Consider the following 21,609-nt stretch of genomic DNA (forward strand, 5'->3'; position numbering starts at 1 on the left):
CAAATCTTTATTACTCTATTTGAACTATACAGATACTGCAACAACTGTATTGGGTGGACAACATATTGAAAGAAGGCAGCGAGTGAGAATCCAGGCAGGTAGGCAGCATGTCATAGGACTATACAGAACAAAGTTTGAGTCCAGTGGCACCTTTAAGACCAAAGAAGTTTAATTCATGGTATAAACTTTCATGTGCATGCTTATTTTCATTATAACAATTAGGCTTTCCCCCATTTTTTGTACGTTTTCAGATAACAACACCTGGTCAGGATTTATGTATAGTAATTTCTGGAAGGGTTTTTTAAAGTATGTATTACTGACCAGAGGAAGGCCCTTGAGGTCAAAACAGATATGGTGCTGGTCATTTGGCATGTTCATCAACTTTGTATGGAAAATATTACAGCTTATGTAAAGCTTGTTCCAACTTTAATGCAGCCTGATATTCAGGCCCTGTGTTTTTAATTTTACAGTACAGAGTTCTTAGGTGTGTACAGTACACCATAAAATAAACACTTATTTTGATATAGTTTATCTTTTGTAGCTTGACCCTTGTAGTATAACCAACATATTTTGGGTTGTTTCCCCCTTTTAGTTCATTTGACTGCACTGAGTCAAGGCATCTCAATGGTGCTGCTATAGCACTGAAGTGCTATACTGCCTTACTTACTTACTTATTTATTTATTACGTTAAGCTTATATCCCGCCCTCTCCGCAAGCGGACTCAGGGCGGCTCACAACATCACATTACTTCCATTAAAAACCAATAAAACATATAAAACATAATTACATATTTAAATTATTAGCACTATAGCACTCAATTTAGAACATTTTAAAAAGTCTGAAGTTCACACAGCAAAAAAAGGGGGGACAGCACTGTTTGAAATGAAAATAGCACTTCAGAGATGGTTCATTAATGGAAGGAAATCTGCTGCATGAAACTTCCGTTCCCTGTATTGCTTTACTTGAAATCGGGCCAACGATGAATAACATCCAGTTTAGAATGATGATGTGAAAAGGGACAATATCTGAGAGTAAGGTCCTTTTCTCTCTCACACAATCCAGTGTCTTCTGGGATACATACAAAGATGATGCTTTCAGGACTGAAATGTTCTAGTGCATATGCAATTCACTGAAGCACTTCTCTGGATCATATTCCATAATATCTACTAGTCTCTCCTGCTCTGCTATTGATAGTCTTCTTCCTTTCTTCATGTTGCCTATATGCTTTCGTGCTATATTTTTAACCCCCTTCCACTTCCCTGTCAATCCAAATTCGTCTCAACCTTCAAATCTCGATTTGGACCCAGTACTATAAAGTCCTCCTATATTATCAAGATTTCATCCTCTTTGCTAGCTGTTACTGTTTTATTCTTCTTTCCTTCTTCTTCCAAGTGCTTCTGTCAAGCCATGTCTTATGTTTCTAACTCTATCTTGTCCATCTAACCTAGACTTTAAGCCTTAAAGTTGTGCCATTTCTGTATTCTGTACATTACCTAACAAGCTGCAAGAACTAAGTATTTACACAGCAGCAGTCCAGTCTATTCATATACAAACAATACATCCATGATAAAACTTTTAAAAGTGGTATTCATATGAGAGATTTTGGTTTGCTCATGACCCAGATGCAGAACTCTATTCTTAAAAGAATCTAGATAGTCTTTCACTATCATAGTGTACCAAGAGAACCAACACAGCAGACAATGCCCAACATGCTGAAATCCCATCATGGATTTTAAGGGATATCAAGAAGAGAAGAAACTAATTAAAGTTGAAATATCCTGAATATAATCTTTATCTGTTGACTCAGCTCAAGAGATTAAATCCCTATATACTTGGTTATAAGAGAGAGAAAGAGAGAGAGATTAGTGATCCCTTCCCAGCTGTTAAGGAGCAATACCTGAATATAGATTTCTTGTGGGAGTCCATAAGAGAAGACAAAACATGTGATTGGAATGATGTCAGTTCCCCAAAGACACCAACTCATACTTATACAGCAAGAAAGACATCTCCATACCTTTATATATACACAAGAGGAAATATTACAGAGTGATGCCTTTATTAGTGCCCAAAGCTGAGGAATAATGGACTGCAATAATCATCCCAGCAACTGACAGAGTTGTTAGTAATGTGGGCAACTGATAAACAACATTTCTAACATGATTACATAAAAATGCATCTTCCATCAATATAGCATTTCTATCCTTGTTTTTTCGTCAGTTTAAAACCAAGCACTGCCAAATTTCTGCAGACAAATTCTAAAATAATCCAATGGCATGCCATTTTGCCAAAATCAGTCTGAATCTGAATGACAACAGAAATTAACATCACCAGTGCAATAAAACTGCTTGGGCTTGATTTTTAAAAAATGTGTAACAAATGTAAACAAGTAGCATTAAATTTTCCTACCCACTGATCAGTTGACGCATCTTTAAATACCACCCTAGAAATCACAATCTCCTTTTAGCAGAAACCAGTTTAAACCCATTGGAAATAAATTACCAATCTGAACACTTTACCACATTTCCACTCAACAACAGCTGATCTGTTAAAGCTTCCTCTGTTTCCCAAATGGGAAGGGAAGTAAAGTAAGTATGGCTCTTCCCTCCTTCCTCTTATTATCCTAATTTTATTACAATTTATTGGAGAGGCAGGGAGAAGATAACCAGCAGTCAACAATAATCTCTTACAGAACAGGCTTTATTTTTAAGAAATCTAAGGCTGTTGTGGCTCCTTTTATCTTTAACACATGCATGGGACATTGGGGAGAAACCCAATATGAACTTCATCAGAAGGCAAGTGCAGAAAGAAGGGAAAGGTTGCTTAAATATTGTGAGGATAAAGTACCTATTAATATGGCAACAGATTAAAGAGATGCTATTATAGGGTTGCAGCCCTGTGATGAAGAGAGGTAAAGCTGCAGTACTGCAGTCCTAAACTCTGCTCATGACCTGAGTTCGATCCCAGTGGAAGCTGGGTTCAGGTAGTCAGCTCAGGATTGACTCAGCCTTCCATCCTTCCGAGGTCAGTAAAATGAGTACCCAGCTTGCTGGGGGTAAAGTGTAGATGACTAGGGAAGGCAATGGCAAACCACCCCGTAAAAAAGTCTGCCATGAAAACATCATGATGCGACGTCACCCCAGAGTCGAAAACAACTGGTGCTTGCACAGGGGACTACCTTTACCTTTTTTATTATAGGATTTGCCTTCTTAGATAATGTCTGAGGATTCTGGTGGTGTTACCTTTGGAAGGTCCCATAGTTTCTGACCCATGTAATAAGAAACATTCTTTGCTTCCCCCATACTGCCATTACAGCTGAAAAACTAGCACAATGGTTGTCAAATTTGTCATTTCAGTGTCATGGGAAAGTGCATGTTCCAAGTCATGGATTGGATTAAAAGAGAATTAAAAGTATCATTCCTTCAGAACATCTTCAATGGTCACCATCTTGAATCCCCCATGCTCCAGGTCAAACTAATAATAAACAAGTAATAATTCCTATTCATAAGAAAAAAAATATTTGCTAGCAAACTACAGCATAGTTCAGTGATCACTAAAGACTTACTACCTAAAGTGAGAACAAACAATTAAAATTTAATGCTACTTGTTTTAATCTGTTACATGTTTTTTTAAAAATCAAGCCCTAACCCCCATGCTAAACAAAATATATTGAAATGGAAAAGAACAAGATACCATAGGGATAGATAGTCCAGCTTTAATCACTTAGCATCATCATTTAATTTTAATATCAAACTGATGGTTTTAGAAGGTATCAAAACCCACAAAATTTCTGTTAAGGATTACACGGTAAAATTAGATATGTTCTTTAATGAGAGAAGTACATTAGATTTAAAATACAAGCCAGCTTCTCTTGAATTTCTTCCCAGCCAAAATCGGGGTGGGGGTGGGGAATTGACTATGAACAGTCTAAGTTTCTAAAATAAGATATCTAAAAACAAGGGTTCACAAAGATTTTACCAACTTTTTACACACACATAACAGAGCACTGACAGACTTCAAAGCAAATAGTTCTATTTTTGAATGTCCACTGACGTGTGTAACATGCATACAAGTGTATGCAAGATAATAAACTTGCCTTTTTATACACACCTAAGGATTCAAGTGTAAATTCTGGAGCAGGGGGAGTGATTACTGGGTTAGGGACCATCATGGCACTAACTTGGATTTTAAAAATAACCCAATATTTTTTGGGGGGTTTTCCTGTTTATGTGAAGCCAATAAACTGTTTTTCAGAGTGACAAAGATTATAATCAAAAGATGTTCTGTTATCAAAATCCACAAAATTTGTAAGAAGTGTTTCTTATGTTCTCACAGAAGCTCAAGTCAGAAGAAACTAAGAGATAATGCAACTAGGCATAACACAATAAAAGATATTACCTTCTCAATGCATTATTGCTGCCAATTATAAGAATCACTTCAACTTAATTTCAAAAGCACAATCACCCTCAACTGTAACAGTCTCTTTTTTAAATTTCAAACTGTATTACATTAAGGCAATAACTCACCTTCCGGCTATAATATTGGTCTCCCTTATTGCAAAAATACATTTCATAAATACTTCATCGACAAGTCAAGCTAATTCAGGTTAATTTTATTGTGTTTTGGTGCTCTCTCACATTTGTGTGCAATTACCTCTATCATTTTATTGCCATACCGGAAAGTAATCAGAGCAATTATTTGCAAAAGGAAGGCATATAAATTCTAAGTCACAGTTGCTGGCATTTTTGATAAAATAGCAGCTTTATCTCAGAAAGTGGCAGGGACATCAGATAAATCATGCATCAGTCAAGTGTAGCTGACCCCCAAGTGCATTGCACAATATCAGAAGTGCTTCAAAAGAAACTTTCCTGCATCATCCATCATCCTCCATAATACTAAAATAGTTACACCTGAAAAGTCAGAGCTAGAGAATAATAAAAATTCATCCAAGCAACATGGGTAACACCATTGACAACTCTCCCTTTTAGAGATAAGCAGCACTAGACTCTGCTCATAAACAAATAGGACTATTTCAATAGTCAGCTTCAAAATAAGTTAAACAATTCTAAAATAACTGGTATCCCAACTAAATTCAGTTCACAATATTCCAAAGATCCTACACAGATACAAATATTAGACATGCATGTCCACACACATATATTTGGCAGCACCAAGAGTTTCTTGAAATATTACCAAAGGCAGGGAAGAAATTCTCCATGTCTCTTATATAGTGATCATTTAGCTATCTCTTTCCAACATGTACTTTTAAACAAAAGCTGAGAGCTACTTCATACTATATTCTCCTGCCAAAGAATAACATATGGAGGAGGTATGAAAGTTTTCTCCAGTACCAAACAGCTATTATGAAAGTAAATACTAAGGCAATCACAGAGAAACTGTTCCCACTCTCAACTCCACAGTGTAGCACAGTGTAGAATTCTCCCTACCTATAAGTATTACCCTATTTTTACTTGAAGAGTAAAAAGAAAACACAAAACACAAAAAATATGGATTTACATAAATTTTTCACTGAATGAGCGCAGCAATTACAGTACATGGCAGTCCAAATATTTCAGTAAGACTGGAACACGGATTGCCAAAGTGTGGATGTATCCATCTAGAACTGATAATTAATTGTGGTTCATATGTATCAAAAACACCACAATTCCAGTACTGAATGCTCTGTGTTTCTATCGGGCTGTCCTCCTCTATACTCTTGTCACTTCATGTTTACCTACCATTATGACAGTAGAGGTGCATCTTGGATGCTCTTGAAAGAACATAACATTTACATTAAGCTTTCAGAATAAGGCATCAATAATGCCACAAGCTGGAATGGGTCCAGAGGAGGGTGATGAAGATGTGAGGGGTCTGGAGACCAAGTCCTATGAAGAAAGGTTGAAGGAGCTGGGCATGTTTAGCCTCGAGAGGAGGTGGCTGAGAGGTGATATGATCACCATCTTCAAGTACTTGAAGGGCTGTCATATACAGCAGGGGTGGCCAACGGTAGCTCTCCAGATGTTTTTTGCCTACAACTCCCATCAGCCCCAGCCAGCATGGCCAATGGCTGGGGCTGATGGGAGTTGTAGGCAAAAAACATCTGGAGAGCTACCGTTGGCCACCACTGATAAAGAGGATGGTGTGAAATTGTTTTCTATGGCCCCAGAAGGTAGGACCAGAACCAATGGGCTGATATTAAATCAAAAGAGTTTCGAGCTCAACATTAGGAAGAACTTCCTGACTGTTAGAGCAGTTCCTCAGTGGAACAGGCTTTCTCAGGAGGTGGTGGGCTCTACTTCCTTGGAGGTTTTTAAACAGAGGCAAGATGGCCATCTGACAGCAATGAAGATCTTGTGAATTTAGGAGAAGGTATTTGTGAGTTTCCTGTATTGTGCAGGGGGTTGGACTAGATGACCCTTCCAACTCTATGATTCTACAAGACAACAAAGAGATGGGGAGCATGAACAGCCTGTATAGAATGTTCCTGCACTTGAAGGTGGTGGTGGGGGAATTGAAAGCCAAGCCATTTTGGGTCAGTGGTACTAGTCATATTTTAACCTCAAATGTAGCAATCTACTTTCCTCATATCGCTATAAATAGCATGAACAGCACAAATGGTTCTTTGCTTATACAGAACAAAATAGAGAGGTGATTCAGGTATACCACTGTAGGCTCTTCAAGAATGGGCATCCTTCCTACCACTGTCCTTCAAGCCTAGACTAAACATCAACTTTTATTTCCTGTCTACACTTAGAACCATTCTTACATAGCTCAACAAGAGCCACTGAAAGTTAAACTGTGTCTCCCTGTACAATGCTACTCATAATATCTTGATTTCAAGTACTCAAAGGATGCTAGATTGTGATGAAACCTTGAATACTAGCTTTCATATAAATAAAAACTTGAATGCCCTTTACAATAATAAAATGAACAATCTAGATGACTACAAGCACTGTTCAAGTTAGCACTAAAAATAATGGGCGTTTTCGCACTCACCTTCAGCCGGCGCGACCCCCCTCTTCACCGCGCAGGATCTGCGCGGATTTCGCACTAAATGCCGTGGAGCAGCCTTTTGCGCCGGAAACTCCCGGCGCAAAAGCCGCTCAAACGTAAACCGCCAAAAAGCAGTTTCCGTTTGCGCGGCTTTTGCGACGGGAGTTTCCGGCTCTTCCGGCTGCTCCGCGGCATTTAGTGCGAAATCCGCGCAGATCCTGCGCGGTGAAGAGGGGGGTCGCGCCGGCTGAACGTGAGTGCGAAAACGCCCAATAAGAGCTGCCAATCAATATATGTTTCTCCAATTCCTTCTATTATAACTGTTAGTTACATAAATTAATACTATAATCTGGGACTATTCAATTTTTTTGTGGTGTGAGGCTAAAACCTACATTTTCCCAAACAGGTTAAAATCTACACAGTAAGTAACACAACAATCTTGTCCAAGTGTCTGGGACACATGGCTTTCAGGTGCTAGGAATAGTAGCTGAGCAAACCTCAAGACTGAAGAGAGAACAAGCAGTGCAAAAGCACACTACATGTACAATGTATAAATATGCTTACATGAAATACTTGGCAAATTGGCAAATTAGACCAATTTTTCACTTTTGCTATTTAAGCAAACATTTTACACAATATGGGAAACTGCCCAATTTAAGTTTACAATAAAGATCAATTTTAACATTAAACTCTGAACTCACATTTTTAATTCAGATAAAAGGAAGAGATTTGCTTTTAAAATGAAGATTCATCTAGTCCCAGAAGGGTGGAATTCAGCTCTGTTAACCCTAAAACTACTGCAATATTCAATCAGGTTATGCTCTGTGGAAGATAGATATGTGATGCGGAAAGGTCCACTGCTGCCTGTTACCAACCATGACAGAACTACTGAGATTTACAATGCTGCATCAATCTTGTCAACTGGATTTTTAACACTGACTGCTGGACACTGGGGAAAGAAACCAACTACGTTATGCGAATTCTTCACCAACATTATTAGTTTGAGCGTGGACCTAAATGTGCTATCTTTTTCAACAGCAACTTACTTTTTGATGCAGCCGTGATGCCATTTTAAGTATACAATGAAGGTCTGTGTATGAAAAAGAAAAGAATAAACTTTGTTAGGGGGGGGGGGGGGGACATAGGGAAGTCAACATTTTGTAAGCATCTGAAAGAGATGACATGGTCACAATAATTTATTTCACTATGATGTGAAATTCCACCAAAAGTGGACTCTGTTACAGAGTATGCTGTAAATAGTGGATGGGAATTTTCTTTTCTTGCTACCAAACAGGAATTCTGAAGTTCAGCAGGTCATCTACCACCTGCAATGAGTCACAATCAACAGATGCCATGAGGAGGACTTCTCTCATCACATGCCATGTAAAACAGGGATTCGCAGGATAACAGCATGGCTTAAGATACAACCAAAAGTTTGTAAAAGTATGATTTAAAATATATTGTAAAATCCACACACACCCCATCTTTGAACATGCATATTTGCTTCTTACCTTAGATTAAGCAATGTAAAGATATTTGTAGAATGGTGACAAAGAGAACATGATTAAAATACTAAGGTATTTTTTTTAATGTGGTGTGTACTGGGGCTAATGATACTTAGTATGTTAGTGCAAGATTACTTTAAATGGCAAGTGAAGGGTACAGTCCCATAGCCAAATTTACACAGAAACAAGTTCCACTAGAATATATTAAATAGTAAGTGTTAGGATTAAACACAGGGGAAACTTAAAAGCACTACAATTTTACATTTTTGGCACTTTCAGTTTCTGTTATAGCTCAGCCTTATTCATATTTACATCAAGCATGAATACCAGGTGGTAATTTAACCCCCAGTTGCATGCAACCAACTGTTAACCTGATTATCATTTGCTCTGTCTATAGTAGTAAGAGCTTCAACATTTGTCTGTTACCCCCTGGATTTCTGATCAGGTGCTGAAGCCAGAAAAAACTTGATCCATCACACTTTGCAGAAAACAGAAATGACTGGCTTACCAATAATACAAACCATGGTAATTTTGCACTTGATCATCTGCAAGTACACTATTCAAATTATTTCAACAGAACTTATTTTCAAGTAAATGAGTCTGCAGCATAAAAGTCTATGCCAAAGGATTTGCTTGGGGATATTGACGCATATCTTTAAAATATTCCAAGTTTCTGGTGTGCACAGATTCCAAGTTTCTGGTGTGAGGGGCATGTGATAATCACAGGTTTTGCAGCTTCAGATACGAAGGTAGAGAAGAGCCCCTGAACAAATCTGCCCACTTATAAGTGTTTCGAAGTTTTGTTTCATTTTGTTTGCTGGACAGCTTTCTTTAATAAGTCAGACACATGTACAGAGAATATTCTCAGATCTTAATTAGAAGGGTGGGGATGCTGAATTCTTAACAAGAAGTGGACTTCTCCCCAGTGTTTCAGCTAACTGTATGTTAAAAATAAAGAGCTCTGAGCAACCTGAAAAGAAATGATATCCCCTTTTAATCATGCTAACCCAATTTAGTACAGGTACTATAACCAGACAAGACCTAGATTTAAGAAAGAAAATGGGGACAAGGGAGAAACTTTGATTTGATTGAACCTTCTGTTCAATTATTGTTAGGCATATTTTAAAAATGGAAATTATTTTCAAGGTAAAACTCACAATACTTTCCAAGAAAGTTCAATTTTAGTAACCAAAACTTATTTTAAAATGTGTGAATTGCTTACAAGCTTAAATTCTATTTAACATAATTAAATAGGTCCTTCTTAAATTTTATATCATACCTGATAGAAACAATTAGCCATTACTGAAAACATGAGTGAAAGAATAAAAAAGACACCACTAGGATGCAGAATTTTGAAACCTATTTGCAACTGGTTAAAATGAGGTTTCCCTCCAACACAATTAGCACCAGTAATTTTTCTGCTCTACAATAAAGTATTGACGTGGTCAAACCTTCCACAGGGCAAGGGCTACCTACATTTTAAAAATATGGAAGCCAGCACAGAATCTTTTGCATCCTTATAACCTCTAGCCCTTAGGTCTTATTTCAAGAAGGGGAGGGGGGAGAATTCAATCTTCCCCAACTGTGAAAATAGCCAATAAGCACTTCCAGTGGCATTTTCCAGAAACATCCCTTTACATTTTTCACCAGCCACCTTCCACAAATCCCATCCATTACTACATTCCCATTAAAATAACAAGGTTATTTTGATTGCATGCCATTTTGCTTCACTGAAATACATTTTATCCTTGTTACAAATTTTGCTTTTAAAAACCATGCTACAGTTAAAATCGGTGGGGTGTGTGTGAGAATTGTAATAGCATAATCAAAATCAACAGTAAGATTTCAGTTTGCACTCTGAATAAGCAGTTTATCATGTACTTTGCCATTTGTTTTCTTGAGAGAGAGAGAAAGGAGAGAGAGAGAGATTTGTTGGGCTTGTTATGGGTGCAACTTGGGTTCCCCTCCTCTTTTCCCTGTATTCATGCCCTCCAGTCTTTCTCTATAGGAAAGCATGTGAATCATTTAGAAGAGCAATAACAAGCCAGGATTAGGCTGCAAGTGTGTGTGTATGGGACTTACGGGACTGGCCCATAAGAACACCACCAATGGCCTACCTTATCACACTACGGCGATCCTGAGACCTCTGAGTACAGCTAACCACCAGAATTCAATCGCTGCCTGAAACTACATGCAAAATGTTTTAACCAATTGTTTTTACATTTTTATTGTTGTTTATTTTACTGGTCACACTAATGTGTTTATGTCGACCCTCGGTTTGTGAGCCACCCTGAGCCTGCCTTTGGCGAGGAGGGTGGGATATAAATTAAATAAAAATAAATAAATAAATGTGTCAGCAAATTTACTCAGCAAATTTCCCTTGATATTTCTTTCACATGTTCCTTTGATTAGTGATCTTGAATTTAGACTTCCCAGATAATACGTAGGCTGATACTGACCCCTGTACATAGCTGTCTCTCTTTTCTGGACTGCCACATAGGAGTTGTAGTTATTTTCCTGGGGAAGACTAAAGTTTTGTAGACAAGCACATAGCCTTCAGTCTGTGCCATGGTGCCTTCACATATTCTTGACTAGCACATGAAACAACTTCTGTAAAAAAGCTCACAATGCCCAGCTGCTTCATGTTTTCCGCTAGGTCTTAGGCTCAAAGCACTGACCATGAGATTTCTGTAATGAATGTCAATAAATCAAAAGCAGGCTTGCAATTTACAGATGTGCACACCTGAACAACACCTGAACAGCATATTCAAGATTGCTACAGCACATACATTGTTTTTGATGCAATAATTCATAGCAAGACGTGACATTCATCAGAGACTGTAAAACAAAATATTGCAAGCATGCTAATGTCTTAAGTTTAAAAAATCTTTGTGTTTGTGCCCTTTATAAAGTTTATATGTCCACTACCTGGCATTACATTTTATGATACACATAGCCCGGCCTGACAAGGTCTCATTTATGTCAAATCTGGTCCTCATAACAAATGAGCTCAACACACCTGAACAGACCTTGTTCCCCTAAAGTCAGTAAATTTCATTTGGGTTGTTTTCCTCTATAGGTACATGCTAACATGATGGAATCCTCAAATCAAAAAATTCTATTCACAGAGCTTGGAGAAGAATTCTAGACAGGCCTTCTCTCAAATGCGTCATTTTTCACCGTGGAAGACTGGGGGTATGGTTGTCAAGCATTGGTATTTCGAATAATCGAGCTATTGTTTAAATCAAAGACTCGTTTTATTGATAATACAGCACTTGCCCAAGGAACGATACCTTGGAAGTGATACAGAATGTTACATAGCATGGCATCTTAAAGGCTACTTCAAAGACAAAGTTCAGATAGCTTCAAAACATAACATACAGATGTGAATTGCATAGAAGGTTCAAAGCATACTATCAACTACCCATTTGGATACTATAACATCTCTTGGTTGCTAATATGTATGGGAACTTGGGGGAGAGGCACTTTTTGCTTTACAATAGGAAGATTACTTGCATATCCTGCATCCTTGAGAGTCCACAGGTGGGGGAACTTTGAAGAGAAATCTTTATTCAGAAAAGAGGGATAACAGAAAGGAAGAGGGGGGAAGTATGAACACAAAATGCATTCTAAATTAATACTCAGAAATATCATGCTTGACAATGGTATGTAAACCAGCCTCACCCAATCCAAAGTAGTACTTTCCAGTTAGAAGCTTATTACTCTAGTGAAAGAGTCATAATGCGTAATGCATACATGCCAGCAGAGGAGAAAGGCAATGGTTTTTTAAAAAATGCTGATATTCATTGCTGCTATATATTTTAGAGAGCAAGTTTGGTGTAGTGGTTAAGTGTGTGGATTCTTATCTGGGAGAACTGGGTTTAATTCCCCACTCCTTCACTTACAGCTGCTGGACTGGCCTTGGGTTAGCCATAGCTATTGCAGGAGTTGTTCTTGAAAGGGCAGCTGCTGTGAGAGCCCTCTCAGCCCCACCCACCTCACAGGGTGTCTGATGTGGGGGGAGAAAGTATAGGAGACTGTAAGCCACTCTGAGTCTCTGATTCCAAGAGAAGGGTGGGGTATAAATCTGCAGTTTTCTTCCTCTTCTTAAATTGATATTATTCTGTAAACAGTTTTGGAGTGCATTACGTCCAAACAGCAGTCACCATTTAGCATAAGAAATTACAGACTTGGTAAAGGGGTCAAGAAGCAAATGCTCTTGCTGCTTAGTATGGTAATGGACACAAGAGAATGTAGTGTTTGGAACAGTGGACACCAGCAGGAACAATAGCTTTTTGCAGATGGTGATTAAGTTCATTCTCCCATACATCTACAGGCTGTCCTCACTATGTAAGAAACAAAGTTCTTCACTCACTATTGCCATTGATTCTCTTCACTCATAGAATATTCTTCTCTAGTTCAACTGCAATCAAGACGTCAGCTCCCTCTGCCACAAGAGGCTGAATCCAATGGAGCACTTCCACAGAGAAAAAGATTTCCCTCTGTGAAATGTGACTGTTAACTTCCTCCTCCCACTGCAGCCCCAAATACCTCCACCAAATGCTGTTCCTGGAGATAAGAATAAGGGGGAGGGGCGTGGACTGATGGTTGCAGTGGAAAGGGATTCAGCAGTCACATTTCTGAAGATGGAAGTTCCATCCACCAAACACTCCAAATCCAAGTTAAAGAGAACATGTTTCCATACATGCCCCCTATTTGAGGGGGTTTGTCAACCACAGGTGTTCAGAATCCTGAACAATGGGTCTTTAATCCAACACCATATAAACTAATAGGGCTTAAGTATATTTTGAAAGTAATAGGAAAGAGCCTTGTTCAAACAATTAACAGCTTTCCCAAGTAAGGAGCAATATTTTTTTCCCTTAGCCATTTGGATGGTTAGAATGTCATGGATGCTTTAACAATTCACACAGCCAGATACAGCTCCAAGTGCTATGTTATTTGCCAAACCAGTTGAGGCAGAGTGCATTCACTGCCTGGTAGATCAAGGAATGATGCTGGAATCTGTTCCAAAGCAAGCTACAGCTCTGCTTTCACAGCTGGACTTTAGAAGTGCCTTAGCTTGCCTCTAACAGAGATCACAGCATGAGCAAAAAAGTAGCAAAATACGGTTGAAACCAGAATCCATGCTCATGCTTTAGAAGAAAATTTTCGAAGGCATTTTTTATTAAACCACCATTAAAATACTCGGGGGAGGGGATTCCCTATTCCTCACAGGCCTTCACAAACCTGTGTGTACACAAAAATTATATCCTGTAGAGATTCCACTCCCCCCTTCTGTTCATACTTTCAACTGATAACCATTGTTTAGTATTTCAGACTTCAAAATACGATTACACAGAGGTCTTTTGCCTTCCATAAAGGTTAAAATGTAGCTTTAAAAAAATTAACTAGGAAACAATAATCCCAGCAATGTAAGTGATTTTATTTTTCCAACTACATAATATATTTTACAAACCTTTACTGTAGTTAGAAGGTGCAAATCATCAACTTTTCTGCCGTGCCCTAACCAATGCTATTTAAAACTGGAAACATTTCCAGTGTATACAATCTCTTCCAGAAAACCTCTATAAAATGGACCCCACAATCATGTTCCTCAACTAACCTACTGTCCAATTGTTTAATTCCATTATTTCTCTGCAGACAGGATAAGCATTCTTTTCTCTTACGTACAAGCGTCTATACATATTTCTTCTCATTGGAATGCTCCTTCCAGTTATTCCAGATGGAATACTCCTTCCAATTGAGATGGTTTTCTGTCTATCAGCAAACTAGGACCATCCTCAGAGAAGGTAGAATTCTCTGCAAAGATAGAGGTTTCTCAAGATATGATTAAAATGTTAATTTGATTTTTTAAAGAGAGAGGAAACACCAATCTAATGCTGTACATGCTCACTGGCTTCCAGGATCCATGGAATACTGAGGGCATCTGAGTAAAAGCTTGCTTGTTTTTAAGGAAGGAGGGAGAGTTAGACTAAAGGAATCCCTTGAGCATGGAAGTTGTCCTTTGAAAAGTGCTTAGTGTTCGGGGACATGAGGAGCTCATCTTCCATACCAACCCCAAAGATTAAACTAAAAGATTCTGGCAGTGGGATGTATTAGGACTGGAAATACTGTATTCTTCTGTTTCCAATAATAACACATACCTCAAAAAGTCTCTGACTTGAAAAAGGCTGACCTCAATGTTTAAAAGTATTCTGAAAACTGGAATAAAAATTGGGCAGGGAGACTATCAAGTGGTGCTTATCCTGTGATCCAGGGGTGGAATTCTAGCAGGAGCTCCTTTGCATATTAGGCCACACACCCCTGATGTAGCCAATCCACCAAGAGTTTACAAAAAGGAGCCTTGTGAGCTCTTGGAGGATTGGCTACAAAGGAACTCCTGCTAGAATTCCACCCCTTCTATGATCTAATATTCCGTCTCTAACTCTCCATATTACACAAGGAAAAGGACAACAGAAAGACTCCCCACACTATATAATCTAGGATAGGAGCTAGACAAACTGCTACTTGCATGTTCGGCCTCAGCATCCAGCACCACAAACTATGTTGTAACCCTCAACTGTGATGAAGTTCAGGACCATGCAAAAAGTATATTAGTTATCTAGTCCTAGACTTGAGTAAAACAAGGGTCCCACAGCTAATTAACATCCTACTATTTGTAAGATGAATTTCCAAATTATTTAAATTTCCACACACACACACACCCCCACACACACAATTCCTCACATGTCCCCAGTTTGCCTCTGAAGGACCTAATGCATTTCCATAAGGCCTTTAAAACAGAGTTGTTCTGCCTGTAGTTGAGGACAGTGATGGGTTTCATCTTTGACTGGCTTTTCTCTCACCTTTTTAGACCAGAGAGATAATACACCATTCCCTCCTGAGTTTTACACCATCTTTTATTATGTTGTTAGTTTATAATATGCTGTATTTTGTGAAAACATTATTAGATGTTTTATTATATTTATGTATTGAAGGTTTTTATCATGATGTTACCTGCTCTGAGCCTGGACACAGAGTGAGCAGGATACAAATCAAATAAATAAATAATAGCACAATGAAACAAACCATAGTATAGTTACACCGGTTTCAATATCTCTACGTTAGCTGAAAGATTATCTTGCCGCAAAGAAGAAGGGAAACGCTGATACACAGAATACTTGATATTGTCTGATTTTAGTATTCAAATAAAAGCTATTATTACATCAATTCAGACTATGAATAAAATTCCATATGAAAACATTTAAAGTACATTAGATTTTTGGTCAAGATGAAAAGACTAAAAACCCAAGCAATCTATTCTAATTGGGTTCCCATGGTAACTGTACAATTGGGTTTTTCAATGTAACATCCCAAAGGCCCAATGCACACTTGTAAAATATACTTCAAACAGCCTGAATTGTTTTTACATTACAGCACTCCCAGGAAGATCAATTACTATACATCCCCACCCTAACTATTAGTGGCAGGAGATGTTAACACTACTGGCCACATTAACATATGTCATGTAAGAACCACCGCATATCGCCATAATTATTAAAAAACTAAGCCACATGCTTTAGATTCCTCAAATGTGTTTTAATATATAAAGCCAATACAAGTTGTCATGTTTACCAAATGTAAGAAAACAGCCCCAAATATATGCCAAGCAATTTTGCTTTTTATATTGATTTCAAGGATAAACAGAATCAATCATTAATAATTACATTATAAGATGACCCTCAGGGTTAATCATATTCTTAGAGACTCTCACTATGGAATTATCAACAAACACTAAACGGAGGTAACTGAAAAGAATTCAAATCTGCATTTTAAATATTAATGGTACAATATAAAATGAAGCATATCCCCTAACACAAGACTGTTTTATTTGCAGTAATTATAGCTGCAATCATATCACTCTTGTTTAAGCCCAATTCTATACCATCCAGCTGCAATTTCATAGTACAACAGCTTAGGCTCAGCCTATAAACTATATAAGGCAATAATATATTTGCACTTGCACTGCCTTAATCCCTCAGGGATGCAACCCAAGAATTAGCACTCCCATAGAATCCTCAACAGAAATCTTCAGCAAGCTACTATCCAGTTATGTTACTGGCTCCCAGAGCATTCATGTTCACATAGCAAACAGAAAGTTTCGCTATTTGTGATCACTGTGTAAGATTAAGACTGTTCGGGAGGTTTTAATATCCTTTATATGTTAGACAGCCCATTCCACAGGCTACTAAGAATAATATTATAAACCAACAAGTAATTTTTAAAAGCCTGTGGAATGAGTCAAACTACACAAATACCCTTCCCTAAGTTTAATCAAACATTCAAAAGAGGAGTAAGTTCTTTACACCTTCTTCTTTTACTGTATTACACTGTCAACTGGGGAATTTTTAACAATCTATGCATAATTCCCGATACTTACTAACACCTACACCCCTTCAAGCAATAACTTAGTCATTGCAAGCCAATAAACTCTTCAGAAACCTACTGTATGTATCATCTTCCTGTACTGCTGGATCAGTGTTTCACAATTAGCAGTGATTAAAAACCTCCAAGTTGCTTGTTTCCAGTCTCCAATCACCACATACGCTACACTAAGGGAAAAAGGGTCTTGTTTCACATAAAAATCCAAGAACTCAGCACATAACAGATCCTTTCATAAGATTCATGTAGATCTTCCTGTGCAAATTGTCAACAGAACAATGCAGGTCAAATATACTCGCAGAGGTGAATTCAAGATTTGTCTTTGCAGAGGCATGCTAACTCACAAGAAGACTCCACTCTGCCAGTTTTTTTTTGGGGGGGGGGGAGGAGCACAATCCGGGAGCTTGCTAATATCCAGTCATTATCTTCCCACCCTTAATTTAAACTCTCATTATTACTAGTATTCTCCTCTGCTGCCAACAGGAACAGCTCCCTGCCCTCCTCTAAGAGACAGCCCTTCATATACTTATAGAGAGCAATCATGCCCCGCCCCCTCAATCTCCTCTTCTCCAGACTGAACATTCCCAAGTCCTTCAGCCTTTCCTCACAGGACTTGGTCTCCAGGCCCCGATCATAGCCTGCTTCGGCAGGGAGGGCAGGATATAAATCAAATCAAATCTTTGTCATTCTCCTCTGCACCTGCTCCATTCTGTCCTCATCCTTGAAGTGAAGCCTCCAGAATTGCACACAATACTCCAGTTGTGGCCTGACCAATGAAGTGTACAGCAGAACTATGACATCTTGCAATCTGGATGTTATGCCTCTGCTGATACACCCCAAGATGACATTTGCCTTTTTTGTCACTGCATCACACTGGCTGCTCATATTTATCTTATGGTCCCCACCCGTACCCCAAAATCTTGTTCACACACACTGCTACCCAGAAGTGTATCCCCCATCCAGTATGTGCGTTGTAGAACTCTGCACTTATCTTTGTTAAACTGTATCTTGTTCACTTCCACACACTTTTCCAGCATGTTCAGCTCCATTGAATTCTAGCTCTCCGGCATATTTGAACTCCTCCCAATTTAGTGTCATCTGCAAATTTAATGAGTAGCCCCTCTACACCCTCATCCAGATCACTGATGAAAATAAATGTACAAGGGCAGAACTAAAGTACCACTCCCCTCCCAAAAGGACTGTTGTTCAAATCTCAACTCCATGTCCCATCCCTCCCTTCCTAGCAATAATTGATTCAACATATCTCATGTACAGATACTATTCCTTGTTCCAGAACAACTAGGGATGGAGTAAATAGCATTACAGTTACCAAGAGGCAAATTGAACTGAATACAAGAGAGAGAACTCTATCTGAAGCTGCCATTTTCAGCAGAAGCTCTCATGTTTGGTTTTGTAAAGTCCAGGTCTACCATAAGTATCTTTAATTATTTTCAGGTAACAGTCAAACCTCAGGAACCTAGATAATACTTTTACCTGAAATCTTGGCAGAACCGTTATCAGTCAGGATAGATTATACTGGGCTAGAAAGAAGACTGGTCTAAATTCCTAATAAGAATTTTGAACCAATTATTTAATCGGAAGGTATCTCAATTATGAAAGCAAGAAGGAGTTATGGAACCTCAGTTCTTCAGGCCAGCAATACTAAAATATGTAAGCAATCCTACAATTCAACTTGCTTGAGAAGGTTAGAATAATCACACCATTTTACACACTTTATACTTGCTGAACTGACTTATTTAAATGTGAATCATCGGCCAGTAGTTCTGCTTATTTGACCATTTGTAAGTAACCTTCTATAAACTTTGCCCTTTGTAAACATGACCACCACAAGCTGTATCCAAGGTCTCTCTCCAGGCACACCAGGAAAATTATTCAGGAATACCAAACTATAACACAGCACCCTTAAATAAATGCTGAAACAGTACTTTGTACCTGAATGTGCTAAGTACAGAACATAATTATTTCATTGCTTGCATTTTACACTGATTGATCTAAATCACAGTAAGACAATTTAAATATCATTATAATGGCAACTGATTAGTCAGCACCATCATTTACAAGGTAGCACCATCATTTACAAGGTAGCATTAGTATCTGTTATTTACTAACAAGAGCTGGCTGAAGAAACAGAGTATGCACATTGACTGCATAGTTAGCATGATTTAAGGCAGAAACATAACCCTTATTTTCCTTATGTGACAACAGAAATAGCTTGCTAATGTGTTCCATTCTGATAAGGTGTGTGTGTGTGTGTATATATATATATATATATATATATATATATATATAGTCTGAACTTTAAATGCACTAAATTCCAAAATGTAAACTTTGCTATTTTGTTGTTAATTTCTATAGAAAAAAAAGTGTAAAAAACTTACCTTAAAACTTTCCTTAGTATAAATATCTGTATCTAAGTAGTTGATATTCTAATTTAATTGCATGCCTTCATGACTATAGGTGAAATACGGATTATATGTAGGTATCCAAAATATTTTATAAATACTCTTTAAAAGAAAGAGAAATTTTTAAAGCCAAAGAATGTTAGATCTCAAACAGTGGGGTCTACAAGACAAAGCATGCAACTTGGCCCCATGAGACCTGGTCTTAAAAGCTTAGTCACCAGTTCACTTATAATACAATTCTATAAAGAGTTACTCTAGATCAAGCTTTCAGTGATTTAGACAAGACAATGCAAAAGATTGTTCTGTAGGCCTGCTACCAGACCCAGTGGGTAAACATCTGTGCATTTCATGCAACTAGTAATATATGGAGAAAACCTGATACGTATTCTTATAACTGATTAAAATACAGGGAGCACAGAGGAAGAATGGCTATTTTTCACAATGGAGGGAAGTACGAAAGGCTCCCTCAACCATCTGTATCGGGAATGGAGCCATTTAGGATATAGTGAGCACAAAATTTAGAATTTGCACCAAGTTATGAAGGCTATAGAAAATTCAAGATGGTCTGTGAAATAAAGACATCTACTCCAGGGGTTTACCATCTGTGGCTCCAGAGCCAACTGTGGCTCTTTTAAAACAGAAAATAAAATCTTTATGCTAAGGTAGACTCTTTAATCTTCAGTACATCCTCTTAAAAAAGCTTGCACATACTGCATTTGGGCACATTTCCACCCCAAACCAAATCCCCTTTGTATATAGAGCTGAAAATGTCACAGGGTTTTTTTTATTGTTTGCTTCCATTGGTTTCTGGTCATCATGAAGGGCTAAATCTCTACAGAACATTTTAAAATATCTCCTTCAATCACTGTTTTCTTAATAAAAATACTTCAGTGGCCAAAAAAAAACAAAATCCAACCCACCAGACTTCTTGGTTTCTTTTTGCTACTAGGTGCTATTTTGTTTACTATAAGTGGCTGTATGCTGAGGACCCCGTTTACTGCTATACAGGTGATTACTATGGTACAGGTCACAATACCCTAAGAATATTCTAGTACAGCCATTTTTCTCTGTATTTTGCCAAAAAAGTGAAATTGGATAGCCCCTAATTAATCATAATAGGTTGCTGCCTTTGATCTACTCAGATAGCAGTCATGGTGAAAAAAGAAGCAAATTCCATGTTAAGAATTATTAAATAAGGGATTGAAAAAAAAGAACTGGAGTTATCACAAGGCATTTTATGAAGATTAATTATCTTCATTAATTATTGTGTGCACTTTGCAGAATTTAAACACACACACACACAAATACATAAACCTGATTTACATCAAACTAGACCATTAGTCTATCAACACAGGGCCAGATTAATAATTAGGTCAAGTAGGCACTGACCTATGGGCCCCCACGACTTTAGGGGGCCTGGACTGGCTCCCCCCCCCCCCAGTTTACCCCCTGCTTGTAGCCCTCCCAGCATAAACACACAGTCAGCAATTGAGCTGCTCTTTGCCCAACTTGCCTGGTGCAGCTGCTGATGGTGTTATCGCCAAGTTTGCCTCTCTCTGCCTCTCCCCTGCAGCTTTGTCAAATGGGTTTTTTTTAAGATTCCTGCAGGCTGCAGTGGGGGCTGCAGGCAGCATGGCAAGTGCTCCAACTCTGAGATAATTTGTGAGGCCCCCCCCCCGAGATTTTGACTGCCTAGGGGCCTCCACAGGATTTAATCAGGCATGTCAGTATTGCCTACATGAACCAGCAGCAGATCTCCAGATTTTCAAAAAAAGTCTTCCACTTCACCTTCTCCTTGATCCATCTAAAATGGTAAAGCTGGGAGTTGAATCTGGAGCTTCTGCACGCAATGGAGGTGCTTCATCACTGAGCCATAGTTACTCCCCTATTTGGCCATGTGACCTTATAAAAGGCAATACAGAATTGCAAAGGATACAGAAAAGGGTAATCAAAATGATCAAGGGTTAGGAGAACCCACTTGCAAGGGAAAGCTTTTAGTTTACAAAAACATACCCTAACATTTTGCCACACGCCAGTTTCATGCTCAAATCACATAACAGCAATGCAGATTGCTTTAACTTCCTTGGCTATTTGACGAGAAAAATGGCATCAATGCAGCCCAAAGGAGGTTTTGATACAAGCACCATCACTCTCTGAGAAAATGGGATTGCCACAGATATGGACTGAATTTGCACTAGGTAGAGAGCACTTTGCCCCCCCCCCTCCCCGGGCCTTCTCTCCATTTTCAC

General features: G+C 38.4%; 1 protein-coding gene across 2 annotated transcripts in view; it reads right to left on the reverse strand.

Annotated features, from left to right (window-relative positions):
- Positions 1 to 21,609, reverse strand: part of MGMT (O-6-methylguanine-DNA methyltransferase) — a 301,096-nt gene that overhangs the window by 264,921 nt on the left and 14,566 nt on the right. For both annotated transcript variants that reach the window (XM_060241416.1, XM_060241415.1), the window contains exon 2: positions 8,037 to 8,080. In XM_060241416.1, the coding sequence (XP_060097399.1) occupies positions 8,037 to 8,080 (44 nt within the window). The remainder of the gene's footprint in view (positions 1 to 8,036; positions 8,081 to 21,609) is intronic.

Source organism: Heteronotia binoei, chromosome 6 (assembly GCF_032191835.1).
Source record: "Heteronotia binoei isolate CCM8104 ecotype False Entrance Well chromosome 6, APGP_CSIRO_Hbin_v1, whole genome shotgun sequence".
NCBI lineage: Eukaryota > Metazoa > Chordata > Lepidosauria > Squamata > Gekkonidae > Heteronotia > Heteronotia binoei.